This window comes from Electrophorus electricus, chromosome 7, assembly GCF_013358815.1.
Source record: "Electrophorus electricus isolate fEleEle1 chromosome 7, fEleEle1.pri, whole genome shotgun sequence".
In the NCBI taxonomy this organism is placed as follows: Eukaryota; Metazoa; Chordata; class Actinopteri; order Gymnotiformes; family Gymnotidae; genus Electrophorus; species Electrophorus electricus.
This window is the reverse complement of record NC_049541.1, coordinates 14205475-14225678: the sequence shown is the minus strand read 5'-3', so window position 1 is coordinate 14225678 and position 20204 is coordinate 14205475. Positions and strand designations below refer to the sequence as shown.

The following is a 20204-nucleotide window of genomic DNA, read 5'->3' as shown; positions in this document are numbered from 1 at the left end:
TGGCATCAAATTACGTGATTTTCTTTAAGTTGTTTTTGTTCTATGGTGGATATATGTTTGTGTACCATACCATTAAAAATAGCCCGTCTTTTACCTTTTAACATTTTAGTTTATATTCCACAGTCACATCCTGTGTCAGATTTTGATTCATATTTGAATAAATATCTTGATCGTTTTTTCCTGCCTATAGGCCTATGTCTAAAAAAAAAAAAAAACTAAAAAAAAAAAACCGTGAAAACTTTGTACGAGTTTGTATTTAAATACGTATACGCATTTCTAAGCACGGTAATCATAGTTGTGTTTGAGCAGCGCAGAAGTCTTATTACTAGACTCACTGAGTGACGAATCACAAGTTTCTATGGAGATCCGCAGTTGCGCGAGAGCGAAGGTCCGCGCTTCCTAGTCAGCTGTCAGTCGCGAGCAGTGCCAAAATCGAGCAGGCGGATGGGCTTGCTGCCGTTGTGCTTTATATGTAGTTTCTTACGATAGAGGGATGGCCAGTGGTGTCACTGCGAGGTGACTACGCTGTGGACATGTTCTGAAGAAAGTAGTCAATTGTGCGGCGCACGCACAACGCGCGGAGGAACTGCCGTCAGCGTTTTAATTCGTTGTCTCTCTGCCTTCCTATAAGAGCTCCAACATGCTCCACTCGTCGAGGGATGACAAGATACCCGTGAGTCTGATATTTTTGCACTGAACTTAAATACTGTAGTTCCGTTTTATTGTACTAAGTTAAATCCTGAATGAACCAAACTACTGATTGTAATTAACCTAATCGCAGGTAACCGCAGCTTTATATGAAAAGACCGCAAATCAGTGTTGCTCTCTTTGTGTTTCGTTCTATATTTAAGCGTATTGAGAGCAGCCAAATTAAGAAGCAACAGTCTGACCTACATCCATGCGTATCATACTCCCCTTTCTCCGACGTGAATTTGATACGCAGACAAAGCAGCGAGCCCTGCGCTTCTGCTCATTGCGCTGTGCTCTCACCGATTCAGGTGGTCAATAACTTCATGGATGCGGGGCACGAGCCTGGCAAAGGGCTGTACTTTGCCGATGGGAAGAGGAAAGTGGACTATGTGCTGGTGTATCACCACCGGAGACCATCGTCGGTCCACGAGTCCCCTGGCCACCATAGGCTCTCTGTCATCTCCAACGGCAGCTTCCCCCGGGTGGGGAGCAAGGAGTCAGAGGGGGTCAAGGAAGAGCACGCGGAGGTGGTGGTAGACATGGGCCCTATTGACCATGTGGAAGGTGAGAAACTCCTGATCCGGGAAGAGTTCGAGGCAAACCTGAAGGACGCAGGTCTGGAGATTGAACGGGACAGCGAGGTGGGTGAAGACTAATGGTCGTGCTGTGCAGTGCATGCCACAACTCTCCAGAGTGATCAGAGTGTTTCTGTTGACTCTTTCTGTTATGGTGACAAACTGTGCTTCACTTACTGGCACAGCACCCTAGAAAGCACTAGTGGCAATATTTTTGTTAGAAAAACTGTTGTGCGAGAGGTTGACTATCAATACATTTTAACAGAACATTTGCACTATGTGCTGGATTGAGTCATTTTAGATCGAACGTTTTTGAGAAGCTGGTTACAGGATCTGGAATTCCACTAACGAAGGACTGATTCTTGAGACTTTAGTGTGAATTCCTTGCAGTGTTCTTCATTAGCATCAGTCAGTGCTAGCTTCCAGATACTTCATTCCTGCCTACCCTTGTGGAGCAACTGCTTCATGAAACATGGTGTTAAGTGGTGTGTGTTGTGTGAGTGAGCTGAGAGAGAGAATTGGTGGGTGGGAGTGCACGTGTGCTCCTGCGCATGTGGATGTGCATCACAGTGGAATCTCGGTGTGTGGGTGTCTAGTTCGGGCTTCTCCTTTTGGCTGTGTGTTCGGTGTGCAGCAGGAGCCATGCCAGGTTCTTCTAAGAAGATCACTGTCTGGCAACATACCAGTCTCTGAGGGCAAAAGAGCATCTTGATTTCATGGGGTATAGATTAAATCCATTAAGTGTTTGATCTGTGTGTACGAAGTAAGACTGAGGGTCCTACCACAGTTATTGTTAATCATTTGTATGGTTATTCTTGGCATTTGCTTGAGGCAGAAAAATCTGTATAGATCATAAGGAGGTTATTTTTATTTTCCTCTTTTTGCACCCGTCTTATACCTAATCTGAAGCGTTCTTTCTGTGAATTTATTCTCATCACATCAACATGTACCAGTTTGTAGTGAGAGATGTCAAATCTTGTGGTTGTAGATTAAGTGCCTCAGTTTAAGAACTATTCACATGCAGGTTATTTCTTCATTACCATATTATTAAACTACTTGAATAAATAATGATTGTTTTAAAATATGGAACAAACAGGCTGTATTTCCTATTCTATAAGAAATGTTAAAAAAAAGCAATGTAGCCCAAAGATGGCCCTAAGTGACCAGTCCACCAAAATTACTCTAAAGGACCCTTTAAATTAGATTTTCTTTGCTGTCCTGTTAGACATTGGATTTGACTTTACAGAACAGTGGTTGAATACTGTTTAAAATGCAAAGCAGTGTTTAATGTACCAAACATTAGGCAGCTGTAATACAGTATTGCTTACTAATAACACTGGGCAACAAAATCTTTACACTTTGTCCCACAAACTAAAACATGTGCTCCTTACAGTATGCTGAATTTTTATGCTGAATTTGAAATCTGTTTTTAGCCTTTTTAGACAGAACAATTTGTAAAATATGTATATTATTTATTTATAAATAGGTCTGTTATTATACTATAAATTATGTACAAACCTGCTTCTAAAATGTACAGGTGTATGATTTTTGACTATTTTTGGCCTCGGGAACATTCCTCTTCAGTGTCCATCAGTAGTTTTCCAATTTTCTTGGTTCCACTTTTCCATATCATATATATGCAAGTATGCTGGAACACACAAAAAAATATGGGTGATAAAGAACTATGGGAGATAGGAGGAGCTTTTCAACTCTGTTCACCTGAACATGTGTCTATAAATACATTTCAAAAGAATGACGTAATAGGAGACATAGAGGATAAGCAAGGCCACTGTGGCAATGGTGTTCTTCAGCTGGAACCATCATTTTATTGTAATGCTGACTGAACATATTGATCTTAATCAGGTTACCAGCAATCTTTGCCAAAGTACATTAAAAGCAACAGAATATCACTAAAGGGCATGTTGACTACATTTGGTTGCATTTGGATGGTTTTGCTGTATAGTTTACTACACGTGGTTCTAAAATCAATATAAAATGATATCCAAATGCCAGTATAGTGCCTGCAGTGTGCGCAGTAAATCCCTGCTTGGCTGAGGCAATGGGATCTGTGTGAGTCCAAGCTGCGAGTCCATCTGTGGGGTCTGAAGGTGCAGCAGGCTGTGTTGAAGTTTGCACCTGATGTGCCATCCCGGTGTTGTTGTCATGGAGCGGTTCATGGAAGAATGCTGTGTCACCCTTCAGCAGCAGTTACAGCATACACAGCTTGTTTGATCCTTTTAGGTATGAAGCTACACATGAGTTAAGAGTCAAACCCCTCTACACCAGAGTGGATGAAGAAAGCAGATCAGAGAGGGGTTGCCAGGACTCAGGGCCTGGGTGTTCTGGGAATGGTGTTCCGGGGGTGAAAGGCATAACATGCCAGAGCCCACCAGATTATATAAGTAATCGAACTTATTCACCTGATCTGTTCTGCCCCTTCCACAGACTTCCACATGGGAGCAGTTGCTGCTGTAAATGCAGGTTAGAGTCGGTACCCATTTTAATATGAAACTGCTTTGTGGACAGAAAATGCTAATAAAAGCCTTTGGATTTAACACCACTGTGTATCTTTTAACTGACCTGAAAATAGGTCTCTGTGGGGCTCCCTTTAAAGTTTGTCCTACTGGTAGACAGTATTTCTCTTTGTCTTTGTCAGCATATCTCAGAAAAAAATAATTCTTTTGGAGAGTTAAAAAATTTGGAAGCAGGTCTCTGCTATCACTGAGCTGTTTGTTGTAGGTTTAGGAACATTCATTCCTAATGAAACTCTTAAAACTCTTGTCGTCTCACATTTCTTGAGGCTGTGCACTGTGACTGTGGCTAAACGCTTGAGGCTACAGCATATAAATTATTCACCTGTCAGGTAATGGCTTAAGCAATCTGGACAGTGAAGTCCTCCTTTCACCCAAGCATCAAGATCAATCATCATCATCAAGATCAATCATCATCACCATTATCATCATCGTTGTCATCATCATCATCATCATCATCATCATCATCTTGCTCCTTTTCTTCTTTTTCTTAATTGTCATCATCATCATTGTCATCGTCATCATATGTTGCTTAATATAGTTTTAATTCTCATTTCTTCTCTGGTTTGTGTCATCATCAGCATTGACTTCATCATCATCAGTCAGATCTGCATGTTGCTGGAGTCTCGTTTGTGTTCTTCATTGATGTCTGCCCTTTACCGCTGTCATGAGCTACCAATGTGTATCTGTGCTTAATTATTCCAAATGTCAAAGGTAGGATTCACCCTGGCATGTGGAGATGCTTCCGCTTTTGGGTCTTTGGAAGCCCCTGAAATGTCAGCCCAGCTGGTTTGTGTAGCTAAAGCTCCCTCTCAGCCCAGGCTAAAATCGACCTAATTGCCTTATCCTGCTGAGATGAAGTACTAATTGGAATATCTTATCCTAATTAACCTTCTCAGATCCACATGTTATTTTTATCTCATTTTTGTGCGTGCATGGGTGTGTGTGCTCATGTGAATGCAGGGGACAGAAAAAAAGAAGAGTGATGGAGTGCAGGGCAGAGGGAGGCTGGCCTCAGGTTTCCATCTGTCCATCTCTCTGGCTCTGTCACTTATTGTCAGTGTCACCTCCTCTCTTCTCTGGACACCCGCTTATGCGTTGCTCATGAAGGCATAGCTGAGTATGGCCAGACAGATAAAATTACTGTTATCACCCTGTAGGTAGGAGGCAAAGCATTAGGGTCCTGTTACACTACCAACACACACACACACACACACACACACACACACGCACACAAACAAACATACACACAAACAAACACACACACACACACACACACACAGTTACACATTCGCAAATACAGAGACATGAATGAACACTGCACTCCTATGCTCCATGCTAGTAATGTGTAGAGTCTCCTTAGGAATATGTTGTATAGAGTGACCTCTTATCTCCATTAGTAGCTGTTGTCTACATGCAAAATATTTTCTAATGTGTAATTAATCCCTCTGAGAATACAGAGAGCACAGCAAATAAAAAAGCACTGCCCAGAAACAGAAACACACCCAACAGATGTGTCCCAGGTTCGTGTGCCAGTTGTGCCATATGCAGTCTGTGATTGGGTGTAGCAGAGCTTGCCCAGGTTCTTAAGAGCTGAAGATATGGCAGGGTCTGTCTCACTATTGTTATTATGTCTGCCATCCAGGTTCCTGTGTGGACATGTTTCAGAGCTGTGCACTTTCTGAGTGTGTTGAGGCACAGCAATACCGCATGACCGGTGGTGCAAGAAGATCCATTGGCAGGCTTTACGTGTATCCCACATAGGAAGCTTTTATCCTCCTGGACTGGACTTGCTGTAGAATACAAAAGAGACTGAATAATGATGGTTCAAAACCAAGAAAAAGCTATATAAATAATGAGAACACATGAATGTTCTTTCCTTTTGTCTTGAAGGAGGTGTGCCTGAACATTGTCACCTGCTGGTGCTGTAGTACTGAAGCAGACTATTAAGAAAATCAATGTTGTTTATGCGTAACGGTGTGTTAAAATGATGTTGCCTCTGTCAAAGCAAATGATGGCTGGTGGGCAGGTTTCCACAGCCTAGAAATAAAGGTCATCTCTGTGTGCTGATTCCAGAGGACAGGCAGTGTTTGAGGTCAGTAGCCTAGAGGATCAACCCTCCCTCTCCAACCCAACCTCTCTCTCTCTCTCTCTGTCCCTTCCACAGCATGGTGGTCCACGGGCCAAGGTCCATGGGCATGGTTTCATCCGGTTGCATGCCCCCTGGCAGGTGCTGAGTAGGGAGGCAGAGTTCCTCAAGATCAAGGTGCCCACCAAAAAGGTGAGAGTGTCCTTCTGTTCCGCAGCTGCCCAATGCCCACGGAGCTTCCTTTTTGTCTTAGAGCAGATGATCAACCCCCCACCCAAAGCTCCTGATCTTTGACTATTTACCCTATGTGTGTGTGTGTGTGTGTGTGTGTGTGTGTGTGTGTGTGTATGAGTGAGTGTGGCAGACAGGGAGATAGAAGCAGAGGGAGATACTGGTCATTTATTGAAAGTCGAATATTGTGACATATTTGTGTGCTTTGGTTCATCCCATAATTCTAAACAAGGGGTGGGTAATGAAGAGTTGAATCTTAATTTGGTAGTGTAAGTGAAATGCTAAATTTCCCAGCTGTGCCAGTGGCCAGTACAATGAAAATGAAATGTAAGCACTTATGGGGTTTTCTCTGTTTGTTTTCCCCTTGTTCTGTTTTTTTTTTGGAGTTTCGTCTGTGGGTTTTTACCTCATGCATCACTTTGCTTGCCTATTCCAGAACTACGAGCTAAAAGAAGACAAGGGTCTGTCGGCCACGATGGGGTCAGTGTGGAGGAAGCTAAACCAGCCCTTTCAGCCACATGTGCCCCACCTACACCCGCAGAGCCGCACCAAGTTCCTCTCACACAGCTTCTCCCGGGACAAGCTCCACCTGTGAGAGGCCACCTGGGAACCTATGGATGTGGAGGGAGGGGGTAGTGGGGAAGCATATGGTGGGGGAGGGGGATTTAACGAGGTTTCTCCTAGTGCCGTAGGTGCCCGAGCAACTCGAAAACATAAACTCTGACTTATGACTTTAGCTAGACCAGCTAGATCTACTTTCATTTAACCTCACTGTGGTTGTCTGTTTCAGCTATAACATCGAGTGCAAAGACACCTTCTTTGACAATGCCACAAGGAGTCGGATTGTGAGTTCTTCTTTATTGTTGCATGTGTGTGTTTTGTTTAATTCAGCCCTCAGAATGATTGCCCTCTCTAAATTGGGCAGTGTGTTAAGTTGGCCAATCTGGCTGTTTCATGGAGCTGGAATAATGTGGTTATTTACCAGCAGTCTGAGATGACGCTGCTCTCCAGAGGCCTAGTACTAGGAAACAATTCCACTGAGGCCTTTCCGGGAACAGTTTGTTTTGTTTGTCTCTCCCCTTCTCTCACTAACTCTCTTGCTCTCGCTCTCCCAGGTGTATGAAATCCTTCGACGCACTGCCTGCACACGGACCTGCCAAACCATGGGTTAGTAATGCAGTGATCTGTAATGCAAAGCAGCATGGGTGTTAGAGGAATCCTGAGGAAAGCCAGGCTGATCATAAGAAGTCCGGTGCTGGCCTGGCTGCTGGAGGGGTCTCCTCCATATGCTGGGTTGGACTGCTCTGCTCAGCAGACGGACACCACCGCCAGTCATGATGAGATTGAGGCTAGCTGTCAGGAGGGGTTGGGCTCACACACTTTTTTTCTAGTCCTCCCTCTCCCTCTTTCTCTCTCTCTTCCCCTGTCTCTGCCCTCACTCAGCCTTCTCTACTCTATCTCTTCTACTCTACAAATTGGGTCATGCTATCCCAGAAACTGGCTCAGAACAGAAGCAGGGATCATTGGACAAGGGTGGAAGTGGGGGGGGGTGATGGGCGGAAGGAATGGTGGTCCCTCTAGCTTGTTGCTATGGAGTCACTTTATTAATTGAGGGCTAATCACAGGAGTGTGTGTTGTTCCTTTGAGGACTGATTAATTACTTTGATTAAAGCTTGTGTTCTACATGTTAGCTGCCTTCCATTTCAAACAAGCCCCATGTGTTGGCTTCCCAAAAAATAAAAAGTCCATTAGGAGCCACCTTGTATTTCGTGGTGATCTCTCTCATATTGGTGAGCTATCTCTTGTACTTCATGGTGACGTCTCTCTTGTATTCCATGGTGATCTCTCTCTTTGCTTGCAGGCATCACCACCCTAGTAGCTAAAGGGGTGTACGACTCTGCCTTCCCCCTGCACGATGTGAGTTGGCTGTGTGCGTTTCTCCTGACTGAGTGCTGTTCAATAAATGAACTGCCTTTCACATGCTGTTTCTGATATTGATTGTATGTTGGCAGGGAGACTTCAAGGACACAGGACAAGCAGAATGGAAGAATGACAGACAGGTGAGCTGCCATTTTATTGCACTTGTATTATTATATCAGCATAATCTTTTTTATAGCTGTTTATTTTTTAATAATTTTTTATAATTCCTATACCTATTTTTATTGTTTCAGCTTTTACATGACGAGTGGGCCAAATACGGAGCCTTTTACAAATATCAGCCCATAGACCTTATTAGGTATGCGCAGGTTTTCTTTAACACATGGCTCCTCGTGAGATGTGCCACTTATCTGCGTACTTGTGGCTTCTAAAGCTTCTGCTCTTTGCCTTTAGGAAGTACTTTGGGGAGAAGATTGGCCTTTACTTCGCCTGGCTCGGCGCCTACACTCAGCTGCTGGGCCTAGCCTCCCTGGTGGGCATCATCGTCTTCCTTTATGGCTGCTTCACCATCGACTCCAACGTGCCCAGGTACGAGGGCCTGTGCCCCTGTTGGACACTGGGCTATGACCTAGGGTGTGTGGGCGTGTGATTGCTGGCATGCCTGCCAAAAGAAGGTTGGAAGCCTGATCAGCAGACTGGTGCTTTGCTAGTCTCATGTCACGACTGTAGGAAGGGATGCAGTCTATGGATGAGATAATGAAATCAACCCAGTTCTTTTGCTGGATTGTGGTGTAGTGGGAGGCATGGGTGAGTTTATTCACACCAGTAGGTCTGATCATATAGCAGATAGGGGGAATATAGGTCATATATATAATATAGCAGATAGGTCTGATCCTATAGCAGATAGGGAGAAACTTCAGTGTCATGGAAGGGTGCAGGTGATAAGGGTGTCCTGGGTTTAGGTTAAAGGGGTTTGTTCAGAAAAGCTCACCAAAAGACCATAGGGTCTGCAAGATTTGAAGACATAGTGAAAGCATGAAATTTGAAATGTTTCTGTCTTGGACACTGTCTTATTAGATTAGCAAGCATATTAAAAGTTGCCATGGGCTTACTGTGTAAATAGGACATATCCCTGAGGAGTTCTGTGATCTTCTGAAAATGCCGGTACTGGAGAGAATACAATTTGAGTCTACCAAATGCAAAGATTAATTTTATTTACACTATGGAGAAACATCTGTAAACCCCATTCATATAAATGGGACAGGAGGACAAGCTGATGTTTGAGAGTATCTTTTCTTTATGGACTGCTTACATTTTTCTGTCAGTCAATCTCATGTAAAAATCGACAATCAATCATATATCCATGTTTGACTGCTTTTTCTGAGTTCTCTCTCTCTGTGTGTGTATGTGTGTGTGTGGTTTGGGTTCTCCCAGCCTGGAGATGTGTGACGAGAATCAGAACTTCACCATGTGTCCTCTGTGTGACCGCGCCTGTGACTACTGGCACCTGAGCACAGCCTGCGGAACGGCACGCGCCAGCCACCTCTTCGACAACCCAGCCACCGTCTTCTTCGCCATCTTCATGTCTCTCTGGGGTGGGCCTCCTCCTCTTCATGTCTCTCTGGGGTGGGCCTCCTCCTCTTCACATCTCTCTGGGGTGGGCTTCCTCCTCTTCACATCTCTCTGGGGTGGGCCTCCTCCTCTTCACATCTCTCTGGGGTGGGCCTCCTCCTCTTCATGTCTCTCTGGGGTGGGCCTCCTCCTCTTCACATCTCTCTGGGGTGGGCTTCCTCCTCTTCACATCTCTCTGGGGTGGGCCTCCTCCTCTTCACATCTCTCTGGGGTGGGCCTCCTCCTCTTCACGTCTCTCTGGGGTGGGCCTCCTCCTCTTCACATCTCTCTGGGGTGGGCCTCCTTCTCTTCACGTCTCTGGGGTGGGCCTCCTCCTCTTCACGTCGCTCTGGGGTGGGCCTCCTCCTCTTCACGTCTCTCTGGGGTGGGCCTCCTCCTAGGAGTTTCTGAGTTTCCTAGTTTCCTCTGCTCTGTGCTTACCGCTCCTACCAGTGCACACAGGGCAAAAGAACACAGCACATATGTGGGGTCTGTCCCTTGCCTCTTTCCTGCCACGTGCAGCTCGGATCACCCACCTGCCCTGAGCGAAATGCCGCATCAGCGAGCAGATCTGTTGCCGTGTGTCTCTATGGAGATATGGATAAAGACTCATGTGCACAGTACGTGCAGGGCCTGAATGGGCAGAGTGTAGCGTTACCTGTGAGCGGCATCGGCTGCCCCAGCTCTGCCTCAGCCTTCCCCGCCCTCCTCACCGACCCCTTTGTGATGCCGTTTTGTCTTTCACAGCTGCGTGTGGCAGTGGGGCTTATGCATTATTGCTCTCACGCAGACCCCCACTGAGGGCCAGGTGGAGTGCGTGTTTGTGTGTGTGGGGGTGAATGGGTGTGTTTCTGTGTATAGTCATGCACCTGCAGCAGCTGATGTTTGTCAGCTTACCATGTACCTTTCTAGTTTTTGTCCAATATGAATGGGGCCATTTTGTGAGCTACGTTTGTAAACATATCCTAGATGAGGAATTAAAGGTGTGTTGGGGGGAAAATAAACTGATGAGGTTTCCAACAGACCAATTGAATCGCTAATGACATAAATGAGTCACTCCCTCCTTTTGTTTGATGATTGGTTTTGGCTTTCTCACCCCACGCGACCCCCCTCCCCACAGCGGTCATGTTTCTGGAGCACTGGAAGAGGAGGCAGAACAGTTTGAACTACAGCTGGAATATGACTGGAATGGAGGAGGAAGAGGTGAGTGTAACTCACTCGCAGTGGCTGTTGGGAGATTACCTGTGGATGCACCCATATTATAATGTGGTAGTCAAGAGCTTTTCCATTATCAAGCAGTGAACATATTTTTTAAAAATATATTTACAAAGAGGGAATTTGTAAAAGGCGTTGCACAAGCATCTGTGTTGATCAGAGAAATGTGCTTGCTGTAAAAGCTGAGCGCAGTGCTTCTGGTTTTAGCTATCATTTAGATTTGATTTTAATTTGAGATATTCCCCTTTCCTTTCTGAAAATGCAATCTTCCTCCATCAGGAACGAGCAAAGGTTTGAATGTTTTTATTTTCTCTGCTAAACTCTCTCCTCCAAGGTTCCACTGATACCTCTTGGAGCATGCCCTTACTTTGTGTCCCTGAGTTGCAGTGGGCTTTGACCTGTCTGCATGGTTTCAAAATCCTCCCAATAAAGTTTCGACAGTCGGCCAGTGGGTCATGTTTAGAATATGAGACAAATATCGCTGTTTGGCCTTTCATCCGCAGGAGCACCCCAGGCCTAAATATGAAACCATCCTCCTTCAGAAGAGGCAGAAGAAGAGGAAAAACAGGAAAAAGAACAAAGCTGAGGTGAGTAGTTAAGCTTTATCAAAACTGTTTCACTCGCTGGTCCCTACCAAGTGTTAATGACCTGTTTTATTTTTTTCACATTTGGGTTAGAGAAAATTAGGAATGCCTCCTAATGTGCTGCTTGGGCTCTTTAGAAAGGTTGGGTTTGTACTGAAGTGTATTGTCAGATGCTGTCGGGTTTTTGTTTGGAGCGGTGATGGACTTTGAGCAGATTTCTTGCATTGGCTTGTGCTCTGTGCAGAACCACCATATAGGAGTGCAGCAATAGTAAAGTATAGCCTTTATTTTCTTGGAAGGAATCAGAATATGGACTTTTGGGTAGAGGGCTGGTGCCAAATGCCGTGATCTGGCAGCCAAAGACCCGATGATGCACTTCTCTGGCTTCAGGCTTTTGGCACCAGAACTTCTGGAGGTTGGTACGCTGCTCTCTGTACGGGTTCTGCCAGGGCAGAAGGAGAGGGATAGGGTGAGAGAGAGAGAGACAGAGAGAGAGAGAGAAAGCAGTGGAGTGGAAGGTGGGAGCAAAGCTTCTTCATCCGTGAGCAGCACTGTTGCCTGGCCACCTACCGCTAGCCATTTGCGTGCTGTCACCTGTGAGTGTGTGATCCATGGGCTCTGTGTGTTCCAGCCTGAGAAAAGTATCGAGGAGGGCGGCGATCTGGGCAAGGACAAATGGAGACAGTGGTTGCTGTCTGCCATGGCTTCAGGGAACCCGGTAAATGCTGCTCTCTCTCTCTGTGTCTTTCTTTCTGTCTCCTGCCTGCTGTCGTTCTAGAACCTTCACTGCACTCACCTTTTTGCGCTCCTCTGAAAGCCACTCGCTGTATCCTTCTCTGGCTCTTTCCCTTGCTGTGGGGCTGCAAGGTTCCTCGTCGCTCTCGTGCTCTTCCGGCCTGCGGTCCTTTCCTTCCCAACTGCGGGGTGGCCGGGCTCTGGATGTTCACTCCTGCCGCTGCTTGACAAGCATCTTAGCTCCCCCTTCATCAGACGTGCTGTTCTGCCTTTCTGTGAAAGGTGCTCGGGCATGGCTGCCAAAACTTCATCCAGTTTGCACGTGTTTCCCTTCAGTAGATGCTTAGGTGGAAAAGCATTTCAGCACTTGGTGGCTGGGAGCAAAGTGTGTGGAAGTCAGTATTGTGTCACCGACTGCAGTCGCTTGCTATGATACAGTGAGTCTTGTTATACGTGCAATACCTGTCCCTAATGTATTCGAATCCTGAGAGTGTTTTATTGTGTCTTCCAAAGAATATGCAGGTTTGCCAGAATCTCCACAGTTCTGCATCACAATATGACTCGTCAAATGGAGCTATAAAAGAAACATTTTCTCTTCCCCAAGATCAAAATCATAGAATTACATCCAGTACTCTCTACTGATGTGTAACTGGGTCAAGGAAGCAGTGGGAATCGCCTGCATGACTTTGCTTTAACTGTATTGAACAAACGTAACCGGTTTTAGTCCGTTTCATCACCCAGATGAAAATCATCCTCAGGGTTAGCCCAGATATTTTTATTTATGCTTACAGTTATAGCTAATGTCACTTTCAAAAGTGGAAGCTTGTGGGTGGAAATTTCTTGCTAGTTCCTGTGTCAGGAACCATTAAGGGCGCAGAGAGGGTTTGACACAGTATGCTGCCTAGAGCGAAACAAGCTAAAAGTGTTCTGATATAATGGAGTACTGAGAAGTCATGGCACTGAGGATTACATTTTCAGCTTAAAATTGGCCGGTGGGATCATTTCTGGTGCGGGAAAAAGATGAAAGGTGTGTTGAAAGTGTGGGAAAGGTGAAAGAAGTGGTGTTACATTGCAACATGTAACTGTAAACAGTGGGGTCTATGCATATTCAAAGAGGCTGTATGTGATTGGACTGTGGTAAAGGGAAATGGGTTCTCTTAATGACAATCATGGCCATGTCCCACCGCTATAATCTTCACACTATGGGCACTAGCATCAGATCGGTTGTTCTCCTCCATTAGGCATGGGTTTTGGCTCACTAGCTCCCTCTGTCTGCATAGATGGGCAGCAGTGAAAACGCCATGCCCACAGGCACTTGTCACACGCTGCACTTGTTGGCCAGTGATCTCTTCTTTGTGTCTGGGCCCCTGAGGCTTGGTCCTGGCACTTAAATCAAGATCGAATGACGTGCGGGAAAAGAGTGTAGATGTTCCACTTTTGTTCTCCACACTTGTCCTTTTAAATTACAACAGGCATCATTAGGTAAATTAGCCATGTTAATCAAGACTCATTAGTAAGAGGAAAGCACACAAAGATGTGAAAAAGAACAGGATGACATGCAGACAGATAAATGTGTGGGTGGACTGGTAGTAGGGACATGATCACTACAACCACAAAAACCATTAAATCATGGTAACTGTAATCATCAAAACCATCATACAGTATTGTCATCCTCAAGGATGTGAAACATTGTTTTAAGGAGCATATAATGCCTTGAGTGTGTGTGTGTGTGTGTGTGTGTGTGTGTGTGTGTGTGTGTGTGTAGTTTAAACATAGTCATTGTGTCTAGCAGTTCAGCTAGTTATGTTTTATAGTTGTAAAGGTTATATTGACATGTCAGTCTGACCGAGGATGGAGGTTCCTAATGGTCAGAGCTCTCCAACAGACATATAACCTGCTGTAAGTTTCATTTCAGACCAGGCATAACTGCTAGTTGGCTTAATATTGAGGCAATTGGATGATTCAGATGTGTGGGGAATAGGGAGATCTCTCTCCCTGGGTTTTCCTCTGATGTGATTTGGGCCATGCTGTCCTGAACATGGCCTACTTTCTGTTGTTCCTGGATCTGTCTGTCCATGAGGTACAGTGACTTTCTTCATGAAGCCCTTGTCCTATGTGAAGGTCTTGTATGATGTATTTAGGTCTTTTGTTCCCGATAGTATGGCTGACAGTCAGAGCAACTCTGTCAGATGTCCACTTCTCCTTTAAAGGATGCCTCTCCCAGTGTGTTGTAGAAATGAGCTGTTGGGAGTTGTATGCGACGCCCCCTTTTCTTCCCAGGCTGATTGCCCAGTTGGTGGGCACTAGGGCCAGGAAATGTGGGCTCCTCTGTGCTTTTTCACTCTGGAGTCCTGCCGGGGGTTCCTATGGCTGCCGACCTCATGGAGGCTAGTCACGGGTCGGGGGTTGGCTGACCCCACCCACGGCTGACCCCTTCTCGCGAGCCACGTGGCATGTCAGCTGGTGACTTCCTGCTGATCACTGGGTTTGTTTTTAGTGCCAGCTTCGTGTTTGAAGAATGTGTGTGAGGCTCGCTGCTATCTGAGTAAATGGGTTATAGACTCTTCTCCAGAGTTTAGGGAATTTTTAAAATTAAATGTTCTGGAGGGACTGTGTTCTTCTAGGATTTGCCGTTTTTAAATGAGAAAACCTTCCAGTCTGTGTACATAACTGAAACAAATGGTTAGTTATAGTAATATAGTGAGTATGAAATGCTAACAAGTGTGCCTAAGCTTCACATCCTTTTTTCTGTGTCTCGACTCCAAACTGTGCTGCAGCTGTCAGGGGTTGTGTACATACACTGGCCAGCAGAGAGAGCTAAACTCCATCATAATGAGTGTATGTTAGAATATGTGTATTTCTAACTTCATTTGTGCGTGTGAGAGAGTCTAATAGAGAGTGAAGGACAGACAGAGAAAACGGGGAGAGAGAGAGAGAGAGAGAGAGAGAGAGAGAGAGAGAGAAAGAGAAGTGTGTTCTCACAGTAGGAGTGTCACAGCTCCTCACCAGGCAGAGAGCCAAACCACCGAATTAACCACAGCTTCTGTCTCATCACCATGGCAACCTCATGACACTCAACCCCTTCTTCTCTTTGAGATGGAGTGGGATCATTCTTATCAGCCATATTCCAGTGGCCTCATATCTCAGCTATGCCAATTTGGCAGCTGTCTTTAACAAACACTGCCATTAGTGACTTCTATAAATAATCTGCAACACTCTTGATAAACGTGAGTATTTTAGGCAAAGCCTTACATGTCCTTCACCCCCACACTCAGAAGAACACACTTTGATCGTTACCATCTGGGAGGAGAGAATGTTATTTTGAGCGCGTTCCACCCCTCCTCTGTTTGTTTTTTTGTTTGATGGGATGAAGATGCTCACTTCTAGTCATGAAATCAAATTGGCTTAATTTCTTTCACAAAAATATATGTTCTCTCAGATTCTGCCATGCTCTGCTGTACAGGCTGAACCAACTCAATAGGCTAAGCTCACAATTTATTTGGATTTTTTACATGGTATTGTATAAAGGCCCAAAGTGGGTCTGGTCTGTTTGCTTATGGCCTGTGAACTTGGTGACAGGGTTTGGGTTTGTGTGTGTGTGTAGGCATGTGTGGCATCGGTGTGGGGCCAACTAGCCTCAGGGCATTATGTAGGAATGAGAGTGTGTGTGGGTGGGTGTGTAAGGGATTTAAAATGTGTCCCATAAGTTTATACTCCCAACCTACAAGAAGTCAGTCATCACTCAGCCTTCTCAAGACATCCTTCCCATTCCCTCACCAAAACTAAGCCGCCCAGCTCTGGAGTTACATTTCCCCCTACAGCAGCATGGGCCTCCTGCCTGGGTGTAGCATGTGCAAAACTGACCTTGCTGTAATCGTTGTGATGATCGTATGATCTTGCTGTGATCGTTCTGATGGTCGTATGATCCTGCTGTGATCGCTGTGATGATCATATGATCCCGCTGTGATTTGTTCTGATGATCATATGATCCTGCTGTGATCGTTCTGATGATCATATGACCCTGCTGTAATTGTTGTGATGATCGTGCTCTCTGCTAAGCGTATATAAAGGCTGCACTTGTGTGTGCAGAGCAGCCGGTGTGGGCACAGCTCAGTTCTGCCTCCTCTCTCTCGTTCGCTCTCATTCTCTCTCTCTCTCTCATTCTCTTTATCTCTCTCACTTATTCACTCTCTCTCTTTCTCTGTGTTTGTCTGGTTGAGAGCTCTGGGTGTCGGGAGAGAGAGAAGAATACAGGTGCACCATGCTGTGGCATCACCTCCGCAAGGCACCTTGTGGCCTCGAAGGAAATCCCTGCAGTGCTGAGCTCTTTTCTAACTTCCAGAAGAATTCAATGTAGCCTGGTGCACCCCCCCACCACACCCCACCCCCTGCCCCACACCCACTCCACTACCAGACCAGCCAGAGCATCCGTCACCATACCCACAGAGCAGTAAGCTTGGTTTCAGTGCGACTGCTTTCAAGGCGACCCGGCGATGAGAGTCCAGTGTGGAGACTGCGGTGGAGGGTGAGGCCGATGTTTCTTCTGCTGATGCACAGCAGCACAGCTGTGCTACAGGGGCTGTGGCAGGGCCTTCCTGTGGCAGGGCTCTTAGTACAGACACAGCATTTCATCTTTACACACAAATCTGTGCCTACAGTTTGTCGCTTTTGGCATGTCTGTCTGTTTCTCTCTTTCTTTCTCCCTGTGTGACTCTTTCTTTAACACACCGCATTCACTCGGTAGCTGGTAAGAGGTTTTGGAGCGGCCGCCACAGGTGATGGCCGCACTAGCTCTAGGGAGCCCTTACTCCCTTACTAATATGCCCCTGCTCCATTACTCCCACTTCCAGTCCACGTCTGGGTGTGTTCTGACCACCGCTGACCTGTAGGACTAACCCAGCGAACCGGATCTGCGTCCCTATGGCTCTGGTCCACTAGCAGGGAAAACAGAGACTCCCGGAGGCTCACACACCCTGGTCCAGCTGTACGGCTGAAGGCACCACACGCCTGATGGGGGGAGGTGGGATGGGCCTCATTTCACCACTGCTCTGGGCCTGCGCTCTAGGCCCAGGAAAGGGACAGTGAAAGATATGTAGCTCATAAACTTTATAAACAGCACGTCATGTGAACAAGAGTCATTCAGCAGAGGCGACTCATTTTGCAGGGGAGAATGTGGGTGTTGGGGCTCCATTCAGCAGGAATGGTTGCGTTGTGATACAGCACACTCAGCCCTAAATCATTTGCACACTGCCTGTGTTTCAACTGAGTTGAATTCATGTCTTGCAGCAGTACAGGTGCCATGCAAAGAAAGAGAGTTGTTGTTGTAGCCCTTGACTGGAGTTTTCCAAGAAGTAATCAAATAAAAGTGGCAGCACTTTTATTTGGGATATGGGGCACATTTTACATTGCACGGTCAAATTTTTAAATATGAATAAGTTTGCATTTTCCTCTTTTCTCCACTTGTTCTTCTACTTTTTCAACCATTTATTCTTATGTTGTGTTTATGATACACTGATGGCAGCAGTTGTGGCATAACTGAAGGTGTCAAGTTTTCCCATGGATTCCACTTTTGAGATGTAGTCGCCTTCTACCCAGGGGGTGTGCTCGCGACCGATTTGAACGTCTGGCAAAGGTCGCCGGCCCGCACCCATAGGTTGCGATTTGTTATTTTACAGACCCAAAAGCCGCAGGGTTCTGAAAGCTTTGCTGGAGCATGGCTGAGAAGCGCGGAGCCAGGAAGAATCCCTCTGTGGCGTGGTTTAGTCACGGCCGTCTAGGGGGTGCTGCCGCTCTCCTAATGAGCCCAGTTAGAGGAGCGAGAGGCTCAGGCAGTGTGTGCATGTGCAGCTGAGATTTGAACTCCCAGACCTGCTCTGACTGCTGCATGGAGGGTGTGTGTCAGTCATTAAATGATGCCATTTGCAAAAGTTTTGACACTTTAATAGTGTTTTTATTTGTCCTTGTTTTGGGTAGGCAGAGATGCTGGGAGATTGGGAAAGTGACTGGTGCTTTCTTTCAGTCATTTTGTTTGTTTGTTTTATTTTCAAAAAAGCCCATCAAAACAACAACCAAAAAGTTCAACAAGACCCGTGTTCCTGCTAATCGGTGGATTAATTGCGTTGGGTCTGCTTCTCTGTCTGTTTATTTGACTGTGATGCATGACACCAGCTCTGTAGGTACTGTTGTTCTTGGCTTGAGTACTTTGATTAGGAAGTAAAAGATAATAGTAGAAAATGAAACGAGTTAAAGCATGTTGTTTTTCCTCCCCTGGGTGTTTAAACAATTTTAACGACGAATGATTCATAGAAAGATATGGGCCGTTGGTGAGGTTTGGAGTGTGCTTGCTCTAGTGGAAATGGAAGAATGTACAGTATTAATATTGTTCAGTTTTTGTACAGTACATGAAGGAACTATTCATGTAACACCACAGTCATTAAAGTAATACTGTAGTGCAACATGAACTTGGGAAATATTACTTTGCTTGGACAACCCCTGAAGAGGAAGAAAGGAAAAGCCCCAACACGTACATATTAACAAACAGAGACTCAGCTACAAAAGCCAGGCACACACACACACACACACACACACACACACACACACACACACACACACACACACACACACACAAACTCACAGTTCCATTAGTCAACACATACTATCACACGGTTTACGTTCCTGTGACAGGTTGTTACTTAATACCCCTCCTTTTCTCTCTTTCTTTCTCTCTCTCCTTTTCTCTCTCTCTCCCTGCCTCCCTCTCCCCCTTTCTCACCCCATAGCCTGGAGATGAGAAGCTTACATGGTGGGACAGAGTGCCTGGATATTTCATTAACATCTCCTCCATTCTCCTAATGGTGAGCACCCGGTGCTACAACATATTCCTTTGAGCTCATGTTTGCAAATTAGGCCACCGCTGTATTTTTTTTTCTGTTCTTTTCATCCCTTTTATCCTTCTGGTTTCTTTCTTGGCCTGTACTGATCCCTCTTTTTTCTTTGTCTTCCACTGCCATGCTTAGTTTGGCGTGACGTTCGCCGCCGTGTTCGCTGTGATTATGTACCGCATCACCATCTCCGCCCTGCTGGCCATGAGTCCAGACCCCCAGGTCAAGTCCAACGTGCGCGTGACCGTCACGGCCACCGCCGTCATCATCAACTTGGTTGTCATCCTCATCCTGGATGAGATCTATGGCTCTGTGGCAGTCTGGCTCACTGAACTGGGTGAGATTCCCTATATACTGCCTACATTCATTTATTTACTGTTTTAAAATCCCTTGTTTGCAGGTGAAGTCACCTGCCATTTCAGAAGGCCTAGCATTTTTGGTTTGTATTTCATTTTTTTTTACTGCCATCACAAATGATATTTTTTTACTGAAAAACTATTTCCCCACTGGGACAAATCAAATTTCCACTGAACAGCAGTGCATTGCAAACTTATACCAAACTTTGGAGCAACTGTTAACAATACCTGCCACCATGCTTGCTGCCTGTGTCAAGACACCTCCTGTCTCCTCCTCTGTCCTCTACACCTCTGTATGTGTTCCATCATAACGTGGCCATGAAAGTTTGATAGCATTCATCCCTGCTCATGTGGAAAAGTCAGGGAAAAGAGGCTTTGCATGTGGACGTTCACCGGATTTCCTTAAGAGACCTTTAAATAAATGAGCAGGGTGGCGTGGGGGTGAACATGTTTTACTGGTTACTGAATAAGACATAAACACTCCACCACATATACCGTGTTTTAACGTACTTCTTAATGCACTTAGCTAGTCTAACAGACAAGTCCAGTTCACCACATACCCAGTGTTTAATTTGAAGTGTTTAAAATGCCTTCCTCTCACAAACCTTTTAATTACACCTTGGAGCACTCTCTCTCCCTCTCTTTCTCCCTCTTTCCCTCCCTCTCTCACTCTCTCTCTCTCTCATGTGCCTTGTGAGTGCTGGCGTTATGAACTTATTATGTTTTTATTGCCAGCATCGCTGAAGCCCTGACAATAATCTGCATTGTAAAATGAAGATTTAGCAGCAACTGCCTTGAAGGATATAATTAATCCCAGAACAACTTACA

The 20204-nt window shown here is 45.6% G+C and overlaps 1 protein-coding gene across 2 annotated transcripts in view; it reads left to right on the top strand.

Annotated features, from left to right (window-relative positions):
- Nucleotides 1-448: 448 nt before the first annotated feature.
- The window catches only part of ano2b (anoctamin 2b), a 36161-nt gene continuing 16405 nt past the window's right edge, over nucleotides 449-20204 (top strand). Inside the window, exons 1-16 of one of the 2 annotated variants that reach the window (XM_035528623.1) lie at nucleotides 449-673; nucleotides 999-1331; nucleotides 5964-6077; nucleotides 6553-6707; nucleotides 6907-6961; nucleotides 7232-7283; nucleotides 7978-8033; nucleotides 8129-8176; nucleotides 8288-8352; nucleotides 8448-8582; nucleotides 9429-9589; nucleotides 10726-10808; nucleotides 11324-11407; nucleotides 12036-12122; nucleotides 18919-18993; nucleotides 19156-19357. In XM_035528623.1, coding sequence (XP_035384516.1) covers nucleotides 641-673; nucleotides 999-1331; nucleotides 5964-6077; nucleotides 6553-6707; nucleotides 6907-6961; nucleotides 7232-7283; nucleotides 7978-8033; nucleotides 8129-8176; nucleotides 8288-8352; nucleotides 8448-8582; nucleotides 9429-9589; nucleotides 10726-10808; nucleotides 11324-11407; nucleotides 12036-12122; nucleotides 18919-18993; nucleotides 19156-19357 — 1738 coding nt within the window. In that variant the 5' untranslated portion in view covers nucleotides 449-640. The remainder of the gene's footprint in view (nucleotides 674-998; nucleotides 1332-5963; nucleotides 6078-6552; nucleotides 6708-6906; nucleotides 6962-7231; nucleotides 7284-7977; nucleotides 8034-8128; nucleotides 8177-8287; nucleotides 8353-8447; nucleotides 8583-9428; nucleotides 9590-10725; nucleotides 10809-11323; nucleotides 11408-12035; nucleotides 12123-18918; nucleotides 18994-19155; nucleotides 19358-20204) is intronic. The other variant, XM_027015853.2, reaches the window with a different exon arrangement.